The sequence below is a fragment of the Salvelinus fontinalis genome, chromosome 12, assembly GCF_029448725.1.
Source record: "Salvelinus fontinalis isolate EN_2023a chromosome 12, ASM2944872v1, whole genome shotgun sequence".
NCBI classification, from domain to species: domain Eukaryota; kingdom Metazoa; phylum Chordata; class Actinopteri; order Salmoniformes; family Salmonidae; genus Salvelinus; species Salvelinus fontinalis.
This window is the reverse complement of record NC_074676.1, coordinates 48,900,901-48,927,877: the sequence shown is the minus strand read 5'-3', so window position 1 is coordinate 48,927,877 and position 26,977 is coordinate 48,900,901. Positions and strand designations below refer to the sequence as shown.

General features: G+C 42.9%; 1 protein-coding gene across 1 annotated transcript; it reads right to left on the bottom strand.

Moving 5' to 3' along the window:
- Positions 1–5,144: 5,144 nt before the first annotated feature.
- rtca (RNA 3'-terminal phosphate cyclase) lies at positions 5,145–21,087 on the bottom strand. Its single transcript, XM_055941022.1, has 12 exons — positions 20,930–21,087; positions 20,342–20,851; positions 20,127–20,227; positions 19,451–19,594; positions 18,487–18,610; positions 18,051–18,109; positions 17,817–17,958; positions 10,465–10,586; positions 7,224–7,282; positions 6,449–6,543; positions 6,117–6,221; positions 5,145–5,998 (listed from the first exon to the last, which is right to left on the bottom strand). The coding sequence occupies exons 2-12, from the start codon at positions 20,384–20,386 to the stop codon at positions 5,900–5,902; spliced, it is 1,095 nt and encodes a 364-aa protein (XP_055796997.1). The 5' UTR covers positions 20,387–20,851; positions 20,930–21,087; the 3' UTR covers positions 5,145–5,899.
- Positions 21,088–26,977: the final 5,890 nt, after the last annotated feature.

Sequence of the window (26,977 nt, the reverse complement as noted above, 5' to 3'; positions counted from 1 at the left end):
ACCAGGCGGCGATACAGCCCGACAGGATGCTCTCGATTGTGCATCTGTAAGTTTGTGAGTGCTTTTGGTGACATGCCTAATTTCTTCAGCCTCCTGAGGTTGAAGAGGCGCTGCTGCGCCTTCTTCACCACGCTGTCTGTGTGGGTGGACCAATTCAGTTTGTCCGTGATGTGTACGCCGAGGAACTTAAAACTTACAACCCTCTCCACTACTGTCCCGTCGATGTGGATAGGTGGGTGCTCCCTCTGCTGTTTCCTGAAGTCCACGATCATCTCCTTTGTTTTGTTGAGTGTGAGGTTATTTTCCTGACACCACACTCTGAGGGCCCTCACCTCCTCCCTGTAGGCCGTCTCGTCGTTGTTGGTAATCAAGCCTACCACTGTAGTGTCGTCTGCAAACTTAATGATTGAGTTGGAGGCGTGCATGGCCACGCAGACCTGGGTGAACAGGGAGTACAGGAAAGGGCTCAGAACGCACCCTTGTGGGGCCCCAGTGTTGAGGATCAGCGGGGTGGAGATGTTGTTACCTACCCTCACCACCTGGGCGCGGCCCGTCAGGAAGTCCAGTACCCAGTTGCGCAGGGCGGGGTCGAGACCCAGGGTCTCGAGCTTGATGACGAGTTTGGAGGGTACTATGGTGTTAAATGCTGAGCTGTAGTCGATGAACAGCATTCTCACATAGGTATTCCTCTTGTCCAGATGGGTTAGGGCAGTGTGCAGTGTGGTTGTGATTGCGTCGTCTGTGGACCTATTGGGGCGGTAAGCAAATAGGAGTGGGTCTAGGGTGTCAGGTAGGGTGGAGGTGATATGGTCCTTGACTAGTCTCTCAAAGCACTTCATGATGACGGAAGTGAGTGCTACGGGGCGGTAGTCGTTTAGCTCAGTTACCTTAGCTTTCTTGGAAACAGGAACAATGGTGGCCCTCTTGAAGCATGTGGGAACAGCAGACTGGGCTAAGGATTGATTGAATATGTCCGTAAACACACCAGCCAGCTGGTCTGCACATGCTCTGAGGACGCGGCTGGGGATGCCGTCTGGGCCTGCAGCCTTGCGAGGGTTAACACGTTTAAATGTTTTACTCACGTCGGCTGCAGTGAAGGAGAGTCCACAGATTTTGGTAGCAGCCGTGTCAGTGGCACTGTATTGTCCTCAAAGCGAGCAAAGAAGTTGTTTAGTCTGTCTAGGAGCAAGACATCCTGGTCGCGACTGGGCTGGTTTTCTTTTTGTAATCCGTGATTGACTGTAGACCCTGCCACATGCCTCTTGTGTCTGAGCCGTTGAATTGCGACTCTCCTCTGTCTCTGTACTGACGCTTAGCTTGTTTGATTGCCTTGCGGAGGGAATAGCTACACTGTTTGTATTCGGTCATGTTTCCGGTTTTACTTCAACAAAGTACTGAGTAAAGGGTCTGAATACTTATGTAAATGGGGTATTTTTTAAATAAAAAATTTAATCAATTTGCAACTATTTCTAAAAATCTGTTTTTGCTTTGTCATTATGGGGTATTGTGAGTAGATAGATGAGGGGGAAAAATATTTAATACATTTTAGAACAAAGCTGTAACCTAACAAAATGTAGAAAAAGTCAATTGGTCTGAATACATACCAAAAGGAACTGTATGTCACTTGATAGGAATTTAATAGGATCTCTATGGGTATCATCCTCTGTGCCAGTATTTATGTGGGTCACCCCCAATGAGAGGGAGTGAGTGAACTGAAAGCAACTCCTTGTTTTTGTTGCCATCATGCACAGTTTGGGACTACACAGAATTTATGCCTCCGGAGCTGCTCTTGAGTCAAAAAAATCCCCTAAATTGACAGAAATATAATCCAGAATTTGACCAGGACAAACTCTGGCCTTTCAAGGTAGGCTTTCTCAAAGGGATGGTTCACTTATTACCTAGGCTTGTATCAACCCTATGTGCATTCTCAGGTTTATTTGGTAAGCACAAAATTATATACATTTGTATTTTATTGATCCGTCCTCTAAAGACGGAATCCGCAGTATGGAAACGGCGTCACTGGCCACCCCTCGGCTGTTGTTTTTGTTTTGTGGACGAAGCAGAGCTGAGGAGCGTCGCACATTGCCCACATTTTTTTTGTTGCTGCAGTTCTGTAGAGTTGGGAATGATGTCCATGGGAGAATTTTTTTTTTCATTGTATAGAGTAACTTCTTTGTTGTAATATCACAAACGAACGTGGCAGTTTCACTATCTGTGATAGCATGCCTTTATAATAGTAGCTGTTTGTTTCATTTTCATTAAATCACAGGATTGCAATAAAGACCGTGCCTGTTTTCGCCTCAAAGTACCATAATGCGGTTATTGCCAATCAAAAAGTGGAGCTTAGAAGAGATACCACATAAAACAAACCCCAATCCCAGATATAATATTCATGATCCTAGTAAAGGTTGATGCCTCTGGCAGCAGTTAGGGAGAGAATGTGGTTTTCCATGGATCTAGCTCACCTGCTATGAGAGAGATCCAGACCCGCTGGGGGGCTGATGCTGCGGCTGCAGGCTGGCTCCAGTCACCGTGTTCCTGGGTCCTCCAGGACGCAACGTCTGACATGCCTTCATTGGGGTGCAGCAAAACGGGAGGTTTGGGGGCCACCCGGGACCTCAGCGACAACTCTGTGGATCACTGTGCCGCTCCAACCCCAGAATATAAACAAGTCGATGTTTACCAAACGATAGAAAGAGGGGCTTTGTGAGTGCTGTACCCCTGAGCATGCCAGAGGAACACAAAGCTAGCAAGATGGGATCAGGTAACCGCCTCAGGTTACTGCAATGTGATCGGCCCTCACATGGCGCTCCTGTTCCTGTTACACAGCAGCCAAGGTGTGAATTTCAAGCTTCCTTGAGTTCCCTCTCCGATTGATCAACCACTAATGTGCCATTTCCTCTATGTAGATAGAAATCCATCTGCCCTATAAATGCTGCTCACTTGTCATCTAATTGCGGTGCTGTGTATTACAGTATTTCACACATACCATGCATGCATTGACGAGTTGTTTGTATTTGGTGTTGTGTCAATCGGGCACATGTTGAGACGACTTAATACTCTCCACATCTGACATCATGGAAAATAAGGACAAGCAAACCTGTACCTGTAAAGCAGTGGACGGCTCATAAGAATGGCTAGAACGGAGCAAATGGAATGGTATCAAACACAAATACCATGTGTTTGATACCATTCCACTGATTCCGCTCCAGCCATTACCACAAGCCCGTCCTCCCCAATTAAGGTGCCACCAACCTCTGTGCTGTGAAGAGATGGCTTAGCTGCACTGTGCAACAAGGAAAGCAATTTCAGACAAGAGAATGTTTGGATGTGCATAGTTTCCTCTCATCAGTTTATTCTAAAGAACCACCAGACAATAGGAGTATTAGATCAAGTGAGTTGTCTTGACAGGGTGTTTTGTATGTTCGTGTTTTGCGAATTTAAAACAGTGACGTGATGTAATTTCCCCAACCTCAGTGTTGGGTAGTTGAAATAGCACTGGTTTTGAAACATAGGCTTTTATGGCTCTGCCAACTCTCAGAGTAAATCTTTTCACTTCAGAAGTGTGTTGACAATAATCCCTTATGCAACCATTGTAAGGGCAGTTCAGAAAGGTTAAGCAATGGTTGACAAGAAACAACATACAAGTGTGTATATTTGATAAATACAGGTTACAGTATATTGTTTACATTGTACATTTTCAGGCCTGTTCCTACACTATGAACCTGATAAGATTACTATAGTTTGTTTTTCTTGCTTTATCTGCAGTAAAAATGCTTCAACGGCCCTAAAGTCATGTGGTGTTGACATACTGTATCTATCAGCACCGCCACGGTTTGTGAACGCACAGAGATGACTGATTGTAGGCCTGCTGTACTGTAGCAAACAAATCTTTCTCATTATCATACTTTCAAGTCCTACATCAGCTCCCGAAATGGTCTTTAAGGTTTGGAACCTTTTATTGCATCTGAGAACAGACAAACAGGATGGGTGGAGAAAAAGGAAGGACGATGAAAAGATGGAAGGAAACAGGATGAGATGATAACTGATAAGATTACACAATATCCCCTGCCGTGAGTACATAGCCAGGACCTGGGGTGTCCCTGAAATAGACAAAGCAGCCTAAAGTTTATACAGTGGTGCTATTATGGGTGTAGTACTTTAGGACTATGTTTTTATTAATGAGAATTTGTAGTTTTATGTATGTACTGTAAAATCTGTATACAATTCAGTGACTGAGCTACCAATAAAAACAATATTAGTTTCAATCTAAAACAATAGCGTAAAATTAGGAAGTTTGTGACTATCAGCAACACGCGAAGATTACAGTTGTGAATAACTGGAGATTGAAAAAAGCTCCATGTTCACAACCTCACCACTGAGATGTCTACACATTTGGTGGTGAGTGAAGATAATTGGAATAGGCCACAAAAATAGCTAAGCAACAAGCCTTGCAGTCAACCCTCAAGCCCTTACACATTCACCACTTTCATAACCACTCAACAGGACAAAGCTAAAACATACCATAGTTTACCTTCTCATTACTTGGAGAGCTTGTCGAAAAAGTTGTCAAGTAGTTGCAGACGGGATGAAAAAAAGTCAGCTTTGCTGGTTTTTCACAGGTTTTTCACAGGTCTACACTTCACTCCTGAAGACTTCAAGTTGTCACATGCACAAGTACAGTGAAATGCTCAAGGTGTCTGACTGCATGCTTTCCAGTCAGACAACCCTGTAGCTATTTCTGCTAATGATCTGGAATAAGATCACTAAGCACCTCAACAGTTGTAATGGCAAAAAGCAAAGGTTCTGGCTGGTGAATCATTTGTTGGCAAGTATAACATGACCATGCTATCAAGCTGGGTCAGCTAGATAGCTAATAACTATCAGGCAAGCAACTCCATGCTATGGCTATGTACTCTTCATCACATCTAAGATTCCTGGAACAAGTCATTCACTGGAATTAAATAGTCTTCTGTACTAAAAATTTGAATCACTACCATGATATGTAAAGACATGGATTTACTTTTTTAATGCTATGAAGGGGCTATGAGTGATGACAGACACCCAGCTATACATTTCTGGGGGTGAGAAGATATCTGAATTAATCCATGATCTGTCAGAAATCCTTTACTCAAGATCATCTCTTGTTCAGAGAAGGCAAAAATAAGGTATTTTATTCATATTTTCTCAAAACAAAGTGAAAAACAAATCTCCAAATTGTCTTTTAAACATTATCTGACTAATACAGCAGTCAACACAACTCTGCAGTCTAATCTGCATTACCTGAGTGACAAACAATGCACCAAAAAAAAAAATCTAATAAGTGAAACAATTGATTTAAAGGAAAACTCCACCCAAAAACAACACATTGGTATTTGTTTCATTAGTCCATTGTTGTCATAGCCCCAAAATGTTTTGCTTGTCATCAATACATATCTTTCAAAATACAGAAATCCTCCCTGTATGAAGCAAAATGGAACTACAATGATCAACTAGGGACAGAGACGATGAACAATGTATTTTTTGCCATAAAAGCCTGTATGCACTGAGGCGCTTCAACAGACTGCTGAAACGTACACCCCTTCTACACAGAAATCTAATGTTTTTATTATAACAGTGTAAGGCATTAATACCCTGAGTTATACAAGCTACGAGGGTAATGACAGTAACTGCAATAGGGGGAACGGACAACGATGACCAACTATCATGTGGCTGTGCGTTTGTAAACCAATAATTCATTTGCTTGAATATCGTGCCACGAGGGCCATAATAAATCCTAATATAAATAGAAGCAGCATCCGACCGTTAGGTGACATCACAGTAGTGTCTCCAGTGCCTCTTCTATCCACGGCTGCAGGTGGAGACAACATAAAAGGGGCGGTTAGACACATGGGGGTGGCTAGAAATGAGGGTTGGTGACACCCACTCCTTGGCACTCGATGATGTAGGTGTCATTGCTGGCATTCTCGTCATCTGCCTTGGTCACTGTAAACTTGGCCTGGGAATAAGGAAAGAATTTGATACAAAAAAGTTCACTTTATAAAACCATGCACTGAGTACTCATTTTCCCATCAATTGAGTCTTTGGAAATCAATTAAAATGTGTTTTGGACCCACCTGGGTGAGCTGTTCTGCCACATGGATCGCAGTCTTTGTGTGTAGGGTGACTGGGCCAGTGCGGATTCTGGAGATGCCATTCGCCAATGCCATGAAAAGGATGAGCTGCCAGAGAGTGAAAGAAGAAGAGTTCAGCAGCTGACTCCAAATAGAGTAATTTCAAGTGGCTGCTGTGAGATGGACAGTGAGGCAAGGAGGTGTGGTGTCAAGCACCTATTCTTAACTTGAATTTGAAGTACACGTTAATTACAATGATTCTAGATTACTTACAGGAGGACACCTAAGCTTGCTTTGCGAAATACCCCTGTGTGTGTGCGTGGTTCATTGCTAACCTGGTCCTGCAGAAACTCGTCCACACAGCCGTTGTGCCTTATATTCCTGAGCAGCATTTCTGCAGCCTCGAAGCCCACTTTGTCTGGGTACACACCTGAGACATTGGGGGACCAGCGTTAGACAGCCAATCCGGTCAGCATTTGTTATAATTTCCCCCCAATTATTTTATCTGGGCTCGTATCTGTAGTGTCTAAGAGCATAAGTGCTGATCTAGGATCAGGCTTCCCAAGAATAATCCAATCATATTATGATCTAAAAAGCAAAACTGACTACAAATCAACAGATATCTTACTCTTAGAAGATTTGAGAATACTGGCCCAGAGGTTATCGGTGTGCGAGATGGTGCCAGAGAGTCACAGGGGAGGTGCAAACCAGGTCATTGGATAGAGCTGGGTTGGATATTTAAATCATTCAGATACATACACTTTCCTAACTCTGCCCCCAATAGAACAAACTGTGTTCTTCATGTAACGATCACAACATAAAAAACAACCTACAGATGCTTATGATAGCAATTTGAAAACATTAGCCAACAATATTTTCCTTTTTCTCAATATTTCCCTATTCTCTGCTGTTGACCGCTTACCTTGTATGGCTTTAGCAATGCTTATGTTGAAGCACAACTTTACTCACCATCCAAGCTTATATACAGTTTCACATCATAACATTGCCTAGCATGTCTTTCTTTGTAGAACGTTGCCCACTAGTGGTACATATTGGTCCGTACACTTCACTTCATAGAACAAACTAGCACAAGAACAATGGATTTCTCACCTTTCTTGCCAAGAGCTGACCCTGCAAAAATACAGCCTGTGGAAGACTCTGCGATGATTCTGGGGAGAATAGAAACACCATATCAAAAATGTGGTAGAGGTGGATAGCATTTAAGATGACAGACAACCCATGGCAGTTCTGTTGAAAGTAACCTTCTCTATTGTCTATCCACCAAACTAGGGACACAAAACATTATGCAAGCCATCGGTCTACTGTCATGACTTTCCCTCCTGGGTGAGGATCAAAGATAAACCCTCCCACCCTCTCCCTCTCCCACCAGAGAGGAAGGGGGAGGGTTCTAGGACTTTAACAGCCGGTTAATAACTTCTTAGAGATAGGGGGCAGTACTCGGAAGTTTGGATGACTGAGGTGCCAAAAGTAAACTGCCTGTTACTCACACCCAGAAGCTAGGATATGCATACAATTGGTAGTATTGGATAGAAAACACTCTAAAGTTTCTAAAACTGTTAAAATAATGTCTGTGAGTATTACAGAACTGATATGATTTTTTTGTTGTTGCGGTGACACCATTTAAAATGCCTGTCTATGGGAAAATCAAAGGAATACCTCCCAAATTGCAGTTCCTAGATGTCAACAGTCTTTAGAAAGAGTTTCAGGCTTGTTTTTTGAAAAATTATCTAGAATTTGTAGTTGTTCTAGGTGGCTCCCATTTTGGCTGTAGTATTGTGGCGTGCGTGGATGAGGGCGCGCACTTCGTTATTTAGCTCCGGTAATGAACATACTATTCTCCGTCTTAAATTTGATAATTTATTTACATATTAGGGTACCTGAGGATTGATTAGAAACATTGTTTGACTTGTTTGGACAACGTTTATTGGTAACTTTTGGGATTCATTTGTATGCATTTTGAACGAGGGAAACCGGTGGATTACTGAATCAAGCGCGCCAACTAAAGACTTTTTTGGGATATAAAGAAGGACTTTATCGAACAGAACGTCCAGTGGTTATGTAGCTGGGACCCTTGGGATTGCAAACAGAGGAAGATCTTCAAAGGTAAGTGATTTATTTTATCGCTATTTCTGACTTTCGTGACACCTCTGCTTGTTTGGAAAATGTTTAATGCTTTTGTACATGGGGCGCTGTCCTCATAATCGCATGGTATGCTTTCGCTGTAAAGCCTTTCTGAAATCTGACAAAGCGGCTGGATTAACAAGAAGTTAAGCTTTTAAACGATTTAAGAAACTTGTATTTTCATGAATGTTTAATATTACGAAATTTGTATTTTGAATTTCGCGCTCTGCAATTTCACCGGATGTTCCGTAAGAAGTTAAGGACGGTATAACTAAATAACTATCTCTGAAAGTGTACGCATTCACAGGGTCAGGTTTACATCTAAATGTTGTACAACTTAGATGATTAAATATGAAACTATTTGTGAGAAGATGAAACGTGATTGTAGCCTTCTAAAATTTGTTTTTATATAAAAACTTTTTGCCAAGTCAGTAACCACGCCTTTCAAGGCGAGTGCATAAAAGGACTCCTAATGAAATTTACAGTACACCAGAAAACGTGGAGCGGTGGCTACACATTGAAATGGTTGCAATTTAAATATACACCAGTACATTGCCGGGTTGCTACGGGCATTTAAAACTACTAGCCCAGTATACGTGCAGCGCGAGCTGAAAACGTGACAAATGGTCTAAAACTCCAAGACCCTCTCAAACTCTCGACAAGTGAAGGCGAAGACTATACCAAACATTCTCAGTCTACAGCTGGGTAATGCAGTCTAGAACTTTGAGCAAAGACACGAGGGAGATCTCAGCAAACGACCAGTGTGTACCTTTGATGTATCCATTCTAACGAACACTTCCAAAGCAAAGAAAGACAACAACAAATACAAAGGACATTGTGACCTCTGGTGGACAAACCAGAGACTTCTGTCGAATGACTCCCAATAGATGGACCGGGCGATTTCAACAGAGACATACAAGCGTAAATATATATACACATTGCAATTATTTTCAAATGAGCGGTCGTTCATGTGCAAAGTCTTCATATTCCCACGAGCATAGCTTCCACATGTATGTACAATAAATTGACTGTCTCTCCTTCCTTACATGCCCCCTCCCTTTTCATTGTGTACCAAGCTGTCATATCAGGTTAGTCCACTAGGGACTTTCCATTACATTATGTTAGTAATCAACATATAATCTATCGTGTGTGTTTATTTAATTCTGTTTGATTATTTAGTTAGTAAATAATTAAGCCAATTTGTGTATCACTGAAACATTTAGACTAGGGTTCATGCAGATTTTAAGTCAACGACGTTCAGAAAGACTGATGAGGTAATAATTATTATTAATGGATGACTAATTCTACAATATATTCTGATATTATTTAGTTAATTCAGGAAACGGTAACTCATGAAACAAACATTGTGGTGCCCCAAGATTGCTAATTAGTTAATTCTTACATTATTAAATTTAATCACGTAATTATTAAACAGATAACCGATTTGATAAAATAACCATCACGATAGTCACGTCACTACCTATGAAGCATGTTCAGATGACACCCAATATCCTCCACTAGTGCAACTGTTTTGACAAAGATCTTCACAGAAAACATTGTGACTGATCCAGGTTTACTCAGGTCATACAGGTATAGACATCTTTTAACAGTTTTATCTGGTGTCCCTCTAATTCTCCCATCACTCTCCCCTCCCGGAGGACCATCTGGACTGATGACTCCTGGCTGTCCCTAAACCACCTGGTTGTGCCTCTGATCCAGTTTCTGTGGCGATGGAAAACCTGACCTGTTCACCAGAGGTGCTACTTTGTCCCAGACCTGCTGTTTCGACCCTCCCTCTTTCTACCCCATCTGCTGTCTCGACCTCAAAGCCAACAGACATTTACTCCTGAGGTACTGACCTGTTGCACCCTCTACAACCACTGATTATTATTTGACCCTGCTGGTCATCTATGAAAGTTTGAACTTCTTGAACGATCTGGCCTTAATGACCATGAACTCTTATAATCTCCACCCAGCACAGCCAGAAGAGGACCCCCTCAGAGCCTGGTTCCTCTAGGTTTCTTCCTAGGTTCTGGCCTTTCTAAGAAGTTTTTCCTAGCTACAATGCTTCTACATCTGCATTGCTTGCGGTTTGAAGTTTAGGCCGGGTTTCTGTATAAGCACTTTGTGACATCTGCCGATGTAAAAAGGGCTTTATAAATACATTTGAGTGATAATGAAATGGTTAATGTCATGTAAATACGCTCACATGATGCCGTTGCCGCTTCCACAGGCCATGTCCTTCTCCTGCAGTGTTTGGATGTTGATGTAAAGGTCCTTTATCTCTCGCCTGATAACTCTTGTTGCCGTCGTTGCCATGTCCTTGGCAAGCTGGAGGAAAAGGAGTATTTGAGCTCACCCAAATCTGATCTCAGAAACTACTTCATGTTATCATGTGCATTTAAGTCCAAAGGGGTAGCAGATGGACAGGAAACTGTACACAAGGGGAATAAGGAACAAACCGCAAAATGTAAATGTTACTTTATTTGTCACATGCGCCATTTACAACAAGTGTAGAATTCACCGTGAAAAGATTATACAAGGAGTACCGGTACCGAGTCAATGTGCTGGGGTACATGGTAGTTGAGGTAATATGTAAAGTAATCACTACTGTATACATTAAAGACATGCTCCGGTATTTTGGTGACTACCTCCCTCTTTGGGCTGGATGTGTCAATGTGTAGCTCATACATTAAGATTTTTTATTTTACCCTCATTTTCCCAAGTACGTTGACAGAGAACACATTCTCATTTACAGCAACAACCTCAGAAATAGTTAAAGGGGAGAGGGGTGAATGAGTCAATTGTAAGCATAATGTCTTACCTCAATTAGCCACGAAATCACTAGTTTGAAAGAAACGCTTTCTTGAAGCTGTGCCATTTTCCCTACATTTCCATCCCATGTGGGCCAGCCCCCTAGGAATTTGACTTATACCCAAAGAGCTTCAGCCTCTTTGGGTATAACTCACTGCCTTCCATTCTGCTAGCAAACGTTATCATCAACGTTATCAACATTATCAACATACAGCTGGCTGGTTATACGCTGTACTGGCAGGATAGAACAGCGGCGTCTGTTAAGACAAGGGGAGGCGGACTATGTTTTTTTGTAAACAAGAGCTGGTGCACGATATCTACGGAAGTCTCAAGGTTTTGCTCGCCAGAGTTAGAGTATCTCTTGATAAGCTGTAGACTACACGATCTACCAAGAGTTTATCTGAATTTTTCGTAGCTGTCTACATACCACCCACAGACTGATGCTGGCACTAGGACCGCACTCAATGAGCTGTATTCCACCATAAGCAAACAGTAAAACGCTCCCCCAGAGGCGGCGCCATTCTTGGCCGGGGAATTGAATACAGGGAAACTTAAAATCACCCTCAATTTGGCAAATCTGACCATAATTCTATCCTCCTGATTCCTACATACAAACAAAAATTAAAGCAGGAAGCACCAGTGACTAGATTACCACATCAGTCATCGGCTTCATCAATAAGTGCATCAATCACGTCATCTCCACAGTGACCGTACGTACACACCCCAACCAGAAGCCATGGATTACAGGCAACATCCGCACTGAGCTAAAGGCTAGAGCTGCCGCTTTCAAGGAGCGGGACTCTAACCCGGAAGCTTATAAGAAATCCCGCTATGGCCTCCGACAAACCATCAAACAGGCAAAGCGCCAATACAGGACTAAGATTGAATCGTACTCTGATGCTCGTCGGATGTGGCAGGGCTTGCAAACCATTACAGACGATAAAGGGAAGCACAGCCGAGAGCTGCCCAGTGACACGAGCTAAACTACTTCTATGCTCGCGTCGAAGCAAATAACAAATAACACTGAAACATGCATGAGCGCACCAGCTGTTCCGGAAGACTGTGTGATCACGCTATCCGCAGCCAATGTAAGTAGGACCTTTAAAACAGGTCAACATTCACATGGCCGCAGGTCCAGACGGATAACCAGGACGTGTACTGCGAGCATGCGCAGACCAACTGGCAAGTGTCTTCACTGACATTTTCAACTTCTCCCTGTCTGAGTCTGTAATACCAACATGTTTTAAGCAGACCACCATAGTCTCTGTGCCCAAGAACACTAAGGTAACCTGCCTAAATGATGACCGACACAAAGCACTCACATCATTTGCATACAGCGCTGACAGATCCACAGATGATGCAATCTCTATTGCACTCCACACTGCCCTTTCCCACCTGGACAAAAGGAACACCAATGTAAGAATGCTATTCATTGACTACAGCTCAGCGTTCAACACCATAGTGCCCTCCCTCAATGATCATCACTAAGCTAAGAACCCTAGGACTAAATACCTCCCTCTGCAACTGGATCAGGAACTTCCTGATGGTCCGCCCCCAGGTAGTAAGGGTAGGTAACAACACATCCTCCACGCTGATCCTCAACACAGGGGCCCCTCAGGGGTGCGTGCTCAGTCCCCTCCTGTACTCCCTGTTCACTCATGACTGTATGGCCAGGCACGACTCCAATCGTTAAGTTCGCCGATGTCAGAGATCTGGCCATGTGGTGTCTGAACAACATCCTCTCCCTCACCATGATCAAGACAAAAGGAGAGGATTGTGGATTACAGGAAAAAAAGTACCGGGCATGACCCCATTTTCATCGAAGGGGCTGTAGTGGAGAAGGTTGAGAGCTTCAAGTTCCTTGGTGTCCACATCACCAACAAACTAACAAAGTCCAAGCACAACAAGACAGTTGTGAAGAGGGCACGACAAAACCTATTCCCCCTCAGGAGACTAAAAAAATTTGGCATGGGTCCTCAGATCCTCAAAAGGTTGTACAGCTGCACCATCAAGAGCATCCTGACTGGTTGCATCACTGCCTGCCTGGTATGGCCACTGCTCAGTCTCCAACCGCAAGGTACTACAGAGGGTAGTGCGTACAGCCCAGTACATCACTGGGGCCAAGCTTCCTGCCATCCAGGACCTTTTTACCAGGCGGTGTCAGAGGAAGGCCCTAAAAAAATGTCAAAGACTCCAGCCACCCTAGTCATAGACTTTCTCTCTGCTACCGCACGGCAAGCGGTACCGGAGCGCCAAGTCTAGATCCAAGAGGCTTCTAAACAGCTTCTATCCCCAAGCCATAAGACTCCTGAACAGCTAATCACATGCCTAACCCAGACTTTTTGCATTGCCCCCCTTTACACCAGTGCTACTCTGTTATTGAAGTGGCTATGCATAGATGATAACTCAACCTACATGTACATCTTACCTCAATTACCTCGACTAACCGGTGCCCCCGCACATTGACTCTGTACCGGTACCCCCTGTATAGTCTCGTTATTTTACTGCTGCTCTTTAATTACTTGTTACTTAAATTTTCTTAAACTGCATTGTTGGCTAGGGGCTCATAAGTAAGCATTTCACTGTAAGGTTGTATTCAGCGCATGTGACTACTACAATTTTATTTGATGTCCACTGCCCGTGGAATTTTTTACACATTTTGTTGCATTACAAAGTGGGATTAAAATGGATTTTCATTTTTAAAAATGTGTTAGCGATCCACACATTGTAATCTGTAATGTCAAAGTGGAAGATTTAGTAAAACATTTAACGATTAATGAAAAATAAAACTAATATACTTTGATTAGATATGTATTCACCCCCTTGAGTCAATACATGTTGAAAAAACCTTTGGCAGCGACTACAGATGGGAGTCTTCTTGGGTAAGTCTCATAAGAGCTTTGCACACCTGTATTGTGGAATGAGCTTGACAAGCTAATTTCCTGACGATGGCTCACCGCTCTTCGTACTTGGCGACTTCAACCTCCCGACTTCTGTCTTCAATTAATTTCTTTCCAACTCTCTCTTGCCCCTTGACCGCACCATTTCCCAATCCCCTACGATTCACAAGGCAGGCAATATGCTTGAACTCATCTTTACTAGAGGCTGTTTGCCTACTAATCTCACTACAACCCCCCTCCGGGTCTCTGATCACTACTTTTCTTCCTTTTCTGTCTCCATTTCCTCAAACCCTAGCTACTCAGCCCCTACCCAGATGGCCATGCACCGTCGCAATTGTCGCTCTCCCACTACTCTCTCCTATCATCTCTCCCTTCTATTAAATCCTGCTTTGGGCCTCCCGGGTGGCGCAGTGGTCTAAGGCACTGTATCTCTGTGCCACCAGAGATTCTGGTGATTCTGGAGGTCCATGGGGAGACGCACAATTGGCCCAGCATCGTCCGGGTTAGGGGGGTTTGGACGGGCAGGGATATCCTTGTCTCATCGCGCACTAGCGACTCCTGTGGCGGGCCGGGCGCAGTACACGCTGACCAGGTTGCCAGGTGTACGGTGTTTCCTCCGACACACTGGTGCGGCTGGCTTCCGGGTTGGATGTGCATTGTGTCAAGAAGCAGTGCGGCTAGGTTGGGATGTGTTTCGGAGGACACATGGCTCTCGACCGTCGCCTCTCCCGAGTCCGTAAGGGAGTTGCAGCAATGAGACAAGACTAACTACTACCAATTGGATACCACGAAATTGGGGAGAAAAAAGGAGTAAAAAAATGTAATCCTTCTTCCTCCTGTCTCCTGATTCTGCCTCGTCGACCCTACTCTCCCCTCCCTTTCTGCATCCTATGACTCGCACTGTCCCCTATCCTCCCGGCCGGCTCGGCCCTCCCACTACGTGGCTGAGTGACTCATTGCGAGCTTACAGAACAGGGTTGCGGGCAGCTGAGTGAAAATGGAGAGAAACTAAACTTCTGGAGGACCTATCATACTTTCACTCCCTCCTCTAAGGGAAAGGGTGATACCTCGTCAGTTGTACAATTGAATGCCTTCAACTGAAATGTGTCTCACGCATTTAACCCTCGGAATAAGAGAGGTGCGGGGGGCTGCCTTAAATCGACATTCACGTCTTCGGCGCCCTAGGAAGAGTGGGTTAACTGTATTGCTCAGGGGCAGAATGACAGATTTGTACCTTCTCTTCCTCTGTATTTGCCGCTAAAGCCACTTTCTATCACTATAAATTTCAAGCTTCTGCCTCTAACCCTAGGGAACTCTTTTCCACCTTCTCCTCCCTCAATCCTCCACCCCCTACCCGGACAACTTTGTCAGCCACTTTGAAAAGAAGGTTGACAACATCCGCTAGTCATTCACTCAGCCTATTGAGTCAACTGGTCCCACTCACACAGAACTACCCTACGCCGTGACCTCACTCTCCAGATGAAATCCTGCGACTAGTGAGGTCTGACCGCCCAACAACCTGCCCGCTTGATCCCCTCCCCTCCTCCAGAACATCTCTGGAGACCTTCTCCCTATCCTCAACAATGGAGGGGTCCACTCTTGACTTCAAAACGTCAGGAGTCACTCCCCTCAAAAAAACAACACTTGACTCATCTGACGTCAAAAACTACAGACCTGTAGATCCCTTATTTTTTTATATCTTTACAGAACATTTTCTCTGATCAACTCTGATAACCAGTCAGACTTCAAGACTGGTCACTCAACCAAGACTGCTCTTCTGTGTCACGGAGGCTCTCCACACTGCCAAAGCTTACTCTCTCGCTCTCCTCTGTTCTCATCCTCCGAGATCTAGCCGCTGCCTTCGACACCGCGAACCATCAGATCCTTTTTTAAAACATCCTCTTCACCTCTCAGGACTGGGTGTCTCTTGGATTGCATCCTACCTGGCAGGCCGCTCCTACCAGGTGACGTGGAGAGGCTCTGTGTCTGCACCACATACTCTCACTGGTGTCCCCAGGGCTCGGTTCTAGGCCACTTCTCTCTATACACCAAGTCACTCGGCGCCGTCATATCTTCACATGGTATCTCCTATCAGTGCTATGCGGATGACACTCAAATACTTTCCTCCTTCCCCATCACACCCCGCTCTTACTCCCGGGAAAGACCTGCCCGCTCAAATCTGTAGAGTATGAACCTACCTCACACAGGAAGCAGCGCAGGTCCTAATCCAGGCGCTTGTCATCTCCCATCTGGATTACTGCAACTCGCTGTTGCCTGGGCTCCCCTCGTGTCATCAAACCGCTGCAACTTATCTAGAATGCTGCAGCCCACCTGTTTTTCAAGGTCTTGTATGTCATCCCGCTTCGCTGCAATCTCCACTGGCATCCAGTCGAAGCTCGCATCCACTACAAGACCATGGTGCTTGCATACAGAGCAGCAAGAGGACCTGCCCTTCCCTACCTTCAGGCTACGCTCAAACCCTACACCCCAACTCTGTACTGCCACCTCTGGTCTCTTGGCCCAACCACCCCTACACGAGGGCAGCTTCCGCTAAGTCTAGTCCAAGCTCCTCTCCTTGCACCCCAATGGTAGAAGCAGCTTCCCCTGAAGCTAGGACAGCAGAGTCCCTGCACATCTTCCAAAAGCAGCTGAAACCCTATGTCTTCAAGGAGTATCTTAAATAACCCTTCTCCTTTTTACGTGTGCCTTTTTTAAAATGTATGTATTTCTGTCCTTGAGCTGTTCTTGTCCAATGATGTTCTGTATTGTTTCATGTTTTGTGTGGACCCCAGGAAGAGTAGCTGCTGCTTTTGCAAGAGCTAATGTGGATCCTAATAAATACCAAATACCTTGTTTTTAATAATACAATAAAACAACTTTCCTGAACCAGCACTTCACAAAAGTCTTGCCATAGACTTCCAAGCAGATTTAAGTCAAAACTGTAACTTAGCCACTCAGGAACATTCAGTCTTTTTGGTAAGCAACTCCAGTGTAGATTTGGCTTTATGTTGTAGGTTATTGTCCCGCTGAAAGATGAAATCCTTTCCCAGTGTCTGGTGTAAAGCAGACTGAAGCAGGTTCTCTTGGATTTTGCCTGTGCTTAGCTCAGGATTTCCCAAACTCGGTCATCTGTACCCCAAAGGGTGCACGTTTTGGTTTTTGCCCAAGCACTACACAGATGATTCAAACAATCAACTAATCATCAAGCTTTGATCACTTAAATCAGCTGTGCAGTGTTGGGGCAAAAAACAAAACGTGTACCCCTTTGGGTCCTGAGGACCGAGTGCGGGAAACACTGGCTTAGCTGAGTCCTGTTTTTTTTCATCCTGAAAAACTGACCAGTCTTTGCCGATGTCAAGCATACCCATACCATGATGCAGCCACCACCATGCTTGAAAATAAAGAGGCAGTTACTCAGTGATGTATTGGATTTGCCCCCAAACATAAGGCTTTGCATTTAGGCCAAAAATAGCATTCCTTTGCAGTGTTTTTTTCTTCCTCGGTTGTTTTCTCCCATCATAGCCATTGAACGGTAGCAGTTTTAAAATCCCTAATGGCCTCATGGTGAGTCCATATAACTTGTGATTTGTTAAGCCAGTTTGCCCAAAAAAAATAAAAAAAATAGTAAAATGAGTAGAATTCTCTTTTCACTTTGACATTATGGAGTATTTTGTGTAGATCAATTACAAAAAAAGTACAATTAAATATTCTTAAATCACACTTTGTAACGCAACAAGATGTGAAAAAAGTTCAAGCTGGTGTATACTTTCTATAGGCACTGTATAACAGTAACTTAAAGTAAAATGCATCGGCAACTCTAACCCAAAGCCATTGCTTGGTATGGTACCTTATAGGGTAAAACCCCAGCAACAAAGGACCTTCCATAGATCTTGGAGATGGTTCCTCGTTCGGTCATGTTGACAGGGCTCAGCTCGCTCACTGGGCTAACCTTAGCCACCACCTCACCTCCGCCTTTGGGGTAGTAGCCCCTATTCAAGACAAGAACATGAATGGTCATATTTTGGGGACCAGGCAGTATTTTTTACACCAACACTAATCTAACAGGGGGGACGATACTAACCTCATTCTCAAGTCACAGTTGAAATGTACACCAAACTTCTCCACAATGGGCTTGAATACCTGGAGGAAAACGTAAAACTGACTTTAAGAGTACATATAACGGTAACACAAAGAAACTAACTTAAAAATAAATAGATGGCAAATAAGAGGATGTTTAGTGACAGTCATAAACCAAGCAATCCATCTTCGGGCCTATCTATAGACAAGGTATTTAAGAATTTGAGAGAACTAAAATTCATGATTTCCCAGGAACACAACCCACAGTACGGCAGGGTAGCCTAGTGGTTAGAGCGTTGGACTAGTACCCGAAAGGTTGCAAGATCGAATCCCCGAGCTGATAAGGTAAAAATCTGTCGTTCTTCCCCTGAAGGAACAGTGGGTTACACTGAAATACAACCACTGGTACCTCTCCCAACACAGGTTAAGGTAAGCCATACCTTGATGGTGTAGTCAATCTGCGGGGCCATGTCCGCGTTGGTGCCCCCCTTCAGACAGAGCTCAGAGGGGCCATCAGCGTACAGGGCACAGGGTAGAGAGACCTGCAGCAGCAGCCCCACACTCCTGGAACAGAGCAAGATAGAAGTATGAAATAGATAGGGAAGGTAAAGGGGATACCTAGTCAGTTGTACAACTAAATGCATTCAACCAAAATAAACCCAAACCCTCTGAATCAGAGAGCTGCAGGGGGCTGCCTTAAAAATCGACATCATAGGTACCCAGGGAGCTGCCTTGCTCAAGGGCAGAACGGCAGATTTCTCCACCTTGCCGGCTCAGGGGATTCAAACCAGTGATCTTTTGGTTACTGGCCCAATGCCCTTAAACGCTAGGCTATCTGCCAGGAGATTAACAGGGGGTTCCATACTCCCAAATGTAAATATCCCCCATCGTTATACACAAAATGAATTTCGATTTAAAAATTGACACAGTATTGTATCGTCTCGGGCAAAATGTATTTTTTCCTGCTATTTTGTGAAATTGTCAAACTCTACATAGTTTTGGGCAAGCTGACATGATACTTGATACCCATTATCAAGTATCATGTCAGCTTGATTGTAACAAGGTTTTTAACAAGTGCATTTGGATAGCCATCCACAGCTCTGTCTTTCTTTGTGGCGGCAGGTAGCCTAGTGTTTAGAGCATTGGGCCAGTAACCGAAAGGTTGCTAGATCGAATCCCCGAGCTGACAAGGTAAAAATCTGTCGTTCCGCCCCTGAACAAGGCTGTTAACCCACTTTCCTAGCCCTGCATTGTAAATAAGAATTTGTTCTTAACTGACTTGCCTAGTTAAATAAATAAAAATAAAATTATTGTCTGAGATTAGGAACCAAGAAATGTCTGTCCCATACTCCCATTGAATGTGTGCCGTCAGGAATAACGGTGGTGCAGCCTAACATGATTTACCCTGCCGTTTGTGGGTCTGCGGTGTGATTCCCAGCTTTTATTTTCCCAGGGGTGAGTGTGACTTCTGTAGATCCCACTGAGCCTCCCTCAAGATTTCCACAACAAATGTCCCTCACCAACTCCAACCCTGACAGATGCTGTGGTCTAGTAGTGAAAAGGGGAAGGGGGGCAAGGGGTTAACAATGAAAGGAAAAGGACTTAGCTATTTCAATTGAATAATGACAATATGTAGGCTATGATATTATCTGCGCTGAATAACACAAGGCAACGAGGGAAAAGTTTTCTAGTTCAGTTGTTGATAGAAATAAGTCAACTGCCATGTGCTTGCACATTCCCAACAAAGGATCACATGAAAAATGTAGCTATGAGGGTGGGCATCTGCCATTAAATATGAAACAAAAAGACAAGTTATAGACCATGGGCTGTAAAACAGTTAATTGTCAGAGATTAAAGTTGACGCTCTATCTGCTTAGAAAATAAAAGTCCTTTAAACCAACTTTGCTTTGTTTTCTGATGAACTAAACTTCTGTCTGGAGACGCCGGCGATTGCCCCAGGGCTATAGACTGCAACGCGAATGAAGCTTTCTTATATTAGTAGGATGACATGTGGCTTTTGTTGTCGTCTAGCCAGCTACATACTCTACAATATCATGACATGGATTTAGGAAATGAATACCTTAATCCTGGTGTACCTCTACCTGCGCGAATTTTGTTTATTCTGATGGAAGCGCCGTTGATGCAACTCAGTGCGGCAGATACTCTCAAAATTTGCCCGCCCTAAAAGAGGACAAAACATAATATACATAGTAAAGACATATTCTAAGTTCAATGTCAAATCATGTTGATAAAATATGTAGCAGAAAGTGTATTTTAATCGTGTGAAATACTCACACCCTCCATTATACTTCCGTCCATTTCCACCATTGCTGCGGCCATTTTTGAAACAAGAAGAAAAATATTTATGTTTTTCAATGACTTCCCCACTATAAGGAATGTATGATGTCTGTCCCTAAAGATGTGAAAACACGCAAATGTGGATGGTCTGCTCTGAAGTAGCTTTTTACAGCGCTTGATGTAAAAGACACTCCGCCGGCGTCTGGGGTAGCTACTCCAATTGTGAACTTCCCCCAACCGTCACTGCGCAGTGCGGTAGTTATCAATGAAAGCAATTTCTTATTACTTGGGAGAAAAAAAGGAAAATCCCACAACGATACGAAAAAACGGGTTATATTTGAACTGCGATGTTCACGTGTTATTCACATTTTTCCATTAAATGTTGCTCAGCATTAAGGCTGCTACTCTTGATCGTGCTGACTGTTAGCACATGCGCAATTGTGATCAGCAAGCAATCTATTGACTCACCCCCTCCCTGTTCAAAGTTGGAAAAGTAGTGGGAAAGGCCTAGAAAAAAATACAAAAAATCATAACAATGAATTAATGCATAGGCATGGTTCACCAAAATTACATTGGTTTCCTTACCTTAAATATTTAGCATTTTCGTGCTTCATGACCAAATCATCCTAAAGTATCTAAAAATTAATTGTGTAATTCAACCGCCCTTAAATACGCATTACAGTGTGTGTGTGTGTGTGTGTGTGTGTGTGTGTGTGTGTGTGTGTGTGTGTGTGTGTGTGTGTGTGTGTGTGTGTGTGTGTGTGTTAAAGAGAGCGAGAGAGCATTTAAGTCATGGCATTGCAACGAGTAACACCGCAGATATTGAGATGAGCGAGATGCAAGACTTCACTCTCACACCGTCACACACAGTATCTGCGCAAGCGCATGTGTTCGCTTCACAGTGTTACAGCTTACAAGCCACGGGACTGAAACAGCGGAGAAGTTGAGCCTCGGGGTTGTTGAAGGAAATTGACCTAATATGCTGTTTACTTTCTGCATCTACGTCATATTGCTGAGTCTACCTTAATAAACACTGCCACATAGGTACAGTATGTTCCTATTATTATTGACATTTTGGCTAGTAGCAAGTAGAATATTTGTCTTGGGGTCAGACGAGCCAGGTTTTGCCCCATTCAGCACACCAAAAATAATACTGGATGCACTTGCACCCATGAAACATATCCATACGTTAGCACAGATATTCTATTAGGAAGATATTCCTATGCAGTCAAGGCTATGTCTCCTCCTCTGATCAGGTTGGATACTCTTATTGGAGTAAGCAACACACACCCACATCCCTTTGTTGTTGAGATGCATCAAAACACAAAGTTCAACAGTAGTTGCAGTCCTTGTCTTCGGATAGGCATCCCATTGCATGATTGTTTCCCAGTTTTAAAATGTATAACACATTCATAACCCATGCATAACCCATTCATAACCTATACATAACCCATTCATAACCCATACATATCACATTCATAACCCATACATAACCCATACATAACACATTCATAACTCATATTTCACCCATTCAAAACCCATACATAATGCATTCGTAACCCATACATAACACATTAATAACCTATACATGACGCATTCATAACATACATAACCCATTCATAACCCATTCATAACCCATTCATAACCCATACATAACCCATTCATAACCCAATTCATAACCCATGCAAAACACATTGATTAGCAGCACTTGATCATTTTGCAGTATAACAAACAAACTACATTTACTGTGTGATATACCGGAAATATCAACTTGTGGTTGTTATTGATAATGAATGTGTTATTCATGTAACAGGGTTGGTTATGTTTCCACTTGACACAGCAGAAATATATTTATTATTCATTGATTGAATTCAAATATCAATCAATCAATCAATCAATCAATTTTATTTTATATAGCCCTTCGTACATCAGCTAATATCTCGAAGTGCTGTACAGAAACCCAGCCTAAAACCCCAAACAGCTAGTAATGCAGGTGTAGAAGCACGGTGGCTAGGAAAAACTCCCTAGAAAGGCCAAAACCTAGGAAGAAACCTAGAGAGGAACCAGGCTATGAGGGGTGGCCAGTCCTCTTCTGGCTGTGCCGGGTGGAGATTATAACAGAACTATGCCAAGATGTTCAAAAATGTTCATAAGTGACAAGCATGGTCAAATAATAATCATGAATAATTTTCAGTTGGCTTTTCATAGCTGATCATTAAGAGTTGAAAAACAACAGGTCTGGGACAGGTGGCGGTTCCATAACCGCAGGCAGAACAGCTGAAACTGGAATAGCAGCAAGGCCAGGCGGACTGGGGACAGCAAGGAGTCACCACGGGCGGCAGTCCCGACGCATGGTCCTAGGGCCCAGGTCCTCCGAGAGAAAGAAAGAGAGAAGGAGAAAATTAGAGAGAGCCAAGATTTTCAAAATGTTCATAAATGACAAGCATGGTCAAATAATAATCAGGAATAAATCTCAGTTGGCTTTTCATAGCCGATCATTAAGAGTTGAAAACAGCAGGTCTGGGACAGGTAGGGGTTCCATAACCGCAGGCAGAAGAGTTGAAACTGGAATAGCAGCAAGGCCAGGCGGACTGGGGGCAGCAAGGAGTCACCACGGCCGGTAGTCCCGACATATGGTCCTAGGGCTCAGGTCCTCCGAGAGAAAGAGAGAAGGAGAAAATTAGAGAGAGCCAAGATTTTCAAAATGTTCATAAATGACAAGCATGGTCAAATAATAATCAGGAATAAATCTCAGTTGGCTTTTCATAGCCGATCATTAAGAGTTGAAAACAGCAGGTCTGGGACAGGTAGGGGTTTCGTAACCGCAGGCAGAACAGTTGAAACTGGAATAGCAGCAAGGCCGGGCGGACTGGGGACAGCAAGGTGTCAGCATGCCCGGTAGTCCTGACGTATGGTCCTAGGGCTCAGGTTCTCAGAGAGAAAGAGAGAACGAGAGAATTAGAGAGAGCATACTTAAATTCACACAGGACACTGGATAAGACAGGAGAAGTACTCCAGGTATAACCAACTGACCCTAGCCCCCCGACACATAAACTACTGCAGCATAAATACTGGAGGCTGAGACAGGAGCGGTCAGGAGACACTGTGGCCCCATCCGAAGAAACCCCCGGACAGGGCCAAACAGGAAGGATATAACCCCACCCACTCTGCCAAAGCACAGCCCCCACACCACTAGAGGGATATCCTCAACCACCAACTTACAATCCTGAGACAAGGCCGAGTATAGCCCACAAAGGTCTCCACCACAGCACAACCAAGGGGGGGGGGGCGCCAATATCAATAAGGTTTTATGCCATTGGTTACGTTTGTAGATAGGGGAAGATTGCGAACGTAAATTCTTCTTAGTCTGATATTGACATGTAAGAGGTAGGTCACGTTCTGAAATTCTATATTTTATTTTCATATTTACAATGTGTATGAGTTCACTATGTAAATGTCCTGATGTATATACACTGAACAAAAATATAAACGCAAGATGTAGTGTTAGTCCCATGTTTCATAAGCTGAAATAAAAGAGCCCAGAAATGTTCCATATGCACAAAATTGTATTTATTTTTATTTCACCTTTATTTAACCAGGTAGGCTAGTTGAGAACAAGTTCTCATTTACAACTGTGACCTGGCCAAGATAAAGCAAAGCAGCTCGACACATACAACAACACAGAGTTACACATGGAATAAACAAACATACAGTCAATAATACAGTATAATTTTTTTATTTATTAAATTAATTAATTTAAAAAATTAAGTCTATATACAAAATGCTAATTTCTCTCAAATTCTGTGCAAAAATTTGTTTACATCCCTGTTAGTGAGCATTTCTTCTTCTTTGACAAGATAATCCATCCACCTGACAGGTGTGGCATATCAAGAAGCTGATTAAACAGCATGATCGTTACACAGGTGCCGGTGACAATAAAAGACCACTATAATATGTGCAGTTTTCTCACACAACACAATGCTACAGATGTCTCAAGTTTTGAGCCAGCGTGCAATTGACATGCTGACTGCAGGAATGTCCACCAGAGCTGTTGCCTGAAAATGTTATGTTAATTTCTCTACCATAAGCCGCCTCCAATGTCGTTTTATAGAATTTGGCAGTACATCCAAGCAGCCTCACAACCGCAGACCACATACATGGTGTTGTGTGGGCGAGTGGTTTGCTGATGTGAACAGAGTGTCCCATGGTGGCGGTGGGGTTATGGTATGGGCAGGTGTAAGGTACGGACAACGAACACAATTGCATTTTATTGATGGCAAATAGAACGATATACTGAGGCCCAATGTTGCGCCATTCATCTGCAGCAAGAACCTCATGGTTCAGCATGATAATGCACTGCCCCTTTCGCAAGGATCTGTCTCATTTGTCTCAAGGCTTAGAAATCCTTCTTTAACCTGTCTCCTCCCCTTCATCTATGTTGATTGAAGTGGATTTCACAAGTGACATCAACAAGGGATCATAGCTTTCACCTGGATTCACCTGGTCAGTCAATGTCATGGAAAGAGGTGTTCTTAATATTTTGTATACTATGTGTGCATATATATATATATATATATATATATATATATATATATATATATATATATATATATATATTCACAGTACCAGTTAAAAGTTTGGACACAACTACTATTTATTTAGACTATTTTCTACATTCTAGAATAATAGTGAAGACATCAAAACTATGAAATAACACATATGGAATCAAGTAGTAACCAAAAAAGTATTAAACAAATCAAAATACATTTTATATTTTATATTCTTGCCTTGATGACAGCTTTGCACCCTCTTGGCATTCTCTCAACCACGAAGGGTCAACGATCCACACACAATGCTCTGTAATGTCTTAAGTGGAAGAAAAATTATACTACCGGTATATACTATTATACTTGATTAGATAAGTATTCAACCCCTTGAGTCAATACATGTTAGAATCACCTTTGGCAGAAAATTACAACTGTGAGTGTTTTTGGGTAAGTCTTTCTTGGGTAAGAGCTTTGCATACCTGGATTGTACAATATTTGGCCATTATTTTTTTTTAAGTTCTTCCAGAGCTGTCAAGTTGGTTGTTGATCATTGCTAGACAGCCATTTTCATGCCATCAATTTCAAGCAGATTTGAGTCAAACTGTAACTAGGCCACTCAGGAACATTAAATGTCATTTTGGTAAGCAACCCCAGTGTATATTTGGCCTTTTAGGTTTAAGGTTATTGTTCTGCTGAATGGTGAAATTGTCTCCCAGTTTCTGTTGGAAAGCAGACTGAACCAGTTTTTCTTCAAGGATTTTTCCTGGGATTACTATTATGTTTGCTTTATCCTAAATAACTCCCTTGTCCTTGCCGATGACAAGCATACCCATAACTGTCAAACCCTGACCTTAAAGATCCTTATTATTCTCTATGTTTGGTTAGGTCAGGGTGTGACTCGGGTGGGAAAGTCTATGTTTTCTATTTCTTTGTTTTTGGCCGTGTGTGGTTCCCAATCAGAGGCAGCTGTCTTTCGTTGTCTCTGATTGGGGATCATATAATTTGTCATTTTCCTTTTGGGTTTTGTGGAATCTTGTTTTCTGTTTAGTGTCTGTGCCTGACAGAACTGTTCGCATTCGTTTTTTGTCGTTTTTGTTTTGGTGTCATCAATAAAAAGCATGATGAACTCCTACCACGCTGCGCCTTGGTCCACTCTTCATTCAACAAACGAGAGCCTTAACAATAATATGATTCAGCCACCGCCATGCTTGAAAACATGAAGACTGGTACTCAGTGATGTGTTGTGTTGGATTAGCCCCAAACGTATATTTAATTTATTTGCCATATTTTTTGCATTATTATTTCAGTGCCTTATTGCAAACAAAATGCATGTTTTGGAATATTTTTATACTGTGCAGGCTTCATTTTTACTGTCATTTAGTTTTGTGGAGTAACTACAATGTTGTTGATCCATCCTCAGTTTTCTCATATCATAGCCATTAATCTGTAACTGTTTTAAAATCCCCATTGGCTTCATGGTTAAATCCTTGAGTGGTTTCCTTCCTCTCTGGCAATTGAGTTAGGAAGGACGCCTGCATCTTTGTAGTGACTGGGTGTATTGATACACCATCCAAAGCGTAATTGATAACTTCACTATGCTCAAAGTGATATTCAGTGTCTGCTTTTTTTTCATTTTCACCCATCTCACAATAGGTGCCCTTCTTTGCGATGCATTGTAAAACCTCCCTGGTCTTTGTGGTTGAATCTGTGGTTGAAATTCACTTCTTGACTGAGGGACCTTACAGGTAAATGTATGTGTGTGGTACAGAGGTGGGGTAGTCATTAAAAAATCATGTTAACAACTATCATTGCACACAGAGTGATTCCATGCAACTTATGTGACTTGTTAAGCACATTTTTTTTTTAGGCTTGCTATAACAAAGAGGTTGAATTCTTAATTCAAGACATTTCAGCTTCTCATTTTTTATTAATTTGTACAAAATTCTAAAAACAAAATTTCAAATTGACAGTATGCGGTATTGTGTATATATCAGTGACACAACATCTCAATTGAATCCATTTTAAATTCAGGGTGTAACACAACAAAATGTGGAAAAAGTCAAGGGGTGTGAATACTTTCTGAAGG

What these genes read in the sequence shown, in the direction of transcription:
- rtca (XM_055941022.1), bottom strand. Translation starts at nt 20,386, where the DNA reads ATGGCCGCAGCAATGGTGGAAATGGACGGAAGTATAATGGAGGGT. An exon ending in AACTGTGACTTGAGAATGAG is followed by an intron (nt 17,959 to 18,050) that starts GTTAGTATCGTC and finishes TGTCTTGAATAG; the next exon opens with GGGCTACTACCCCAAAGGCG. An exon ending in GGAAGCGGCAACGGCATCAT is followed by an intron (nt 7,283 to 10,464) that starts GTGAGCGTATTT and finishes TATTCTCCCCAG; the next exon opens with AATCATCGCAGAGTCTTCCA.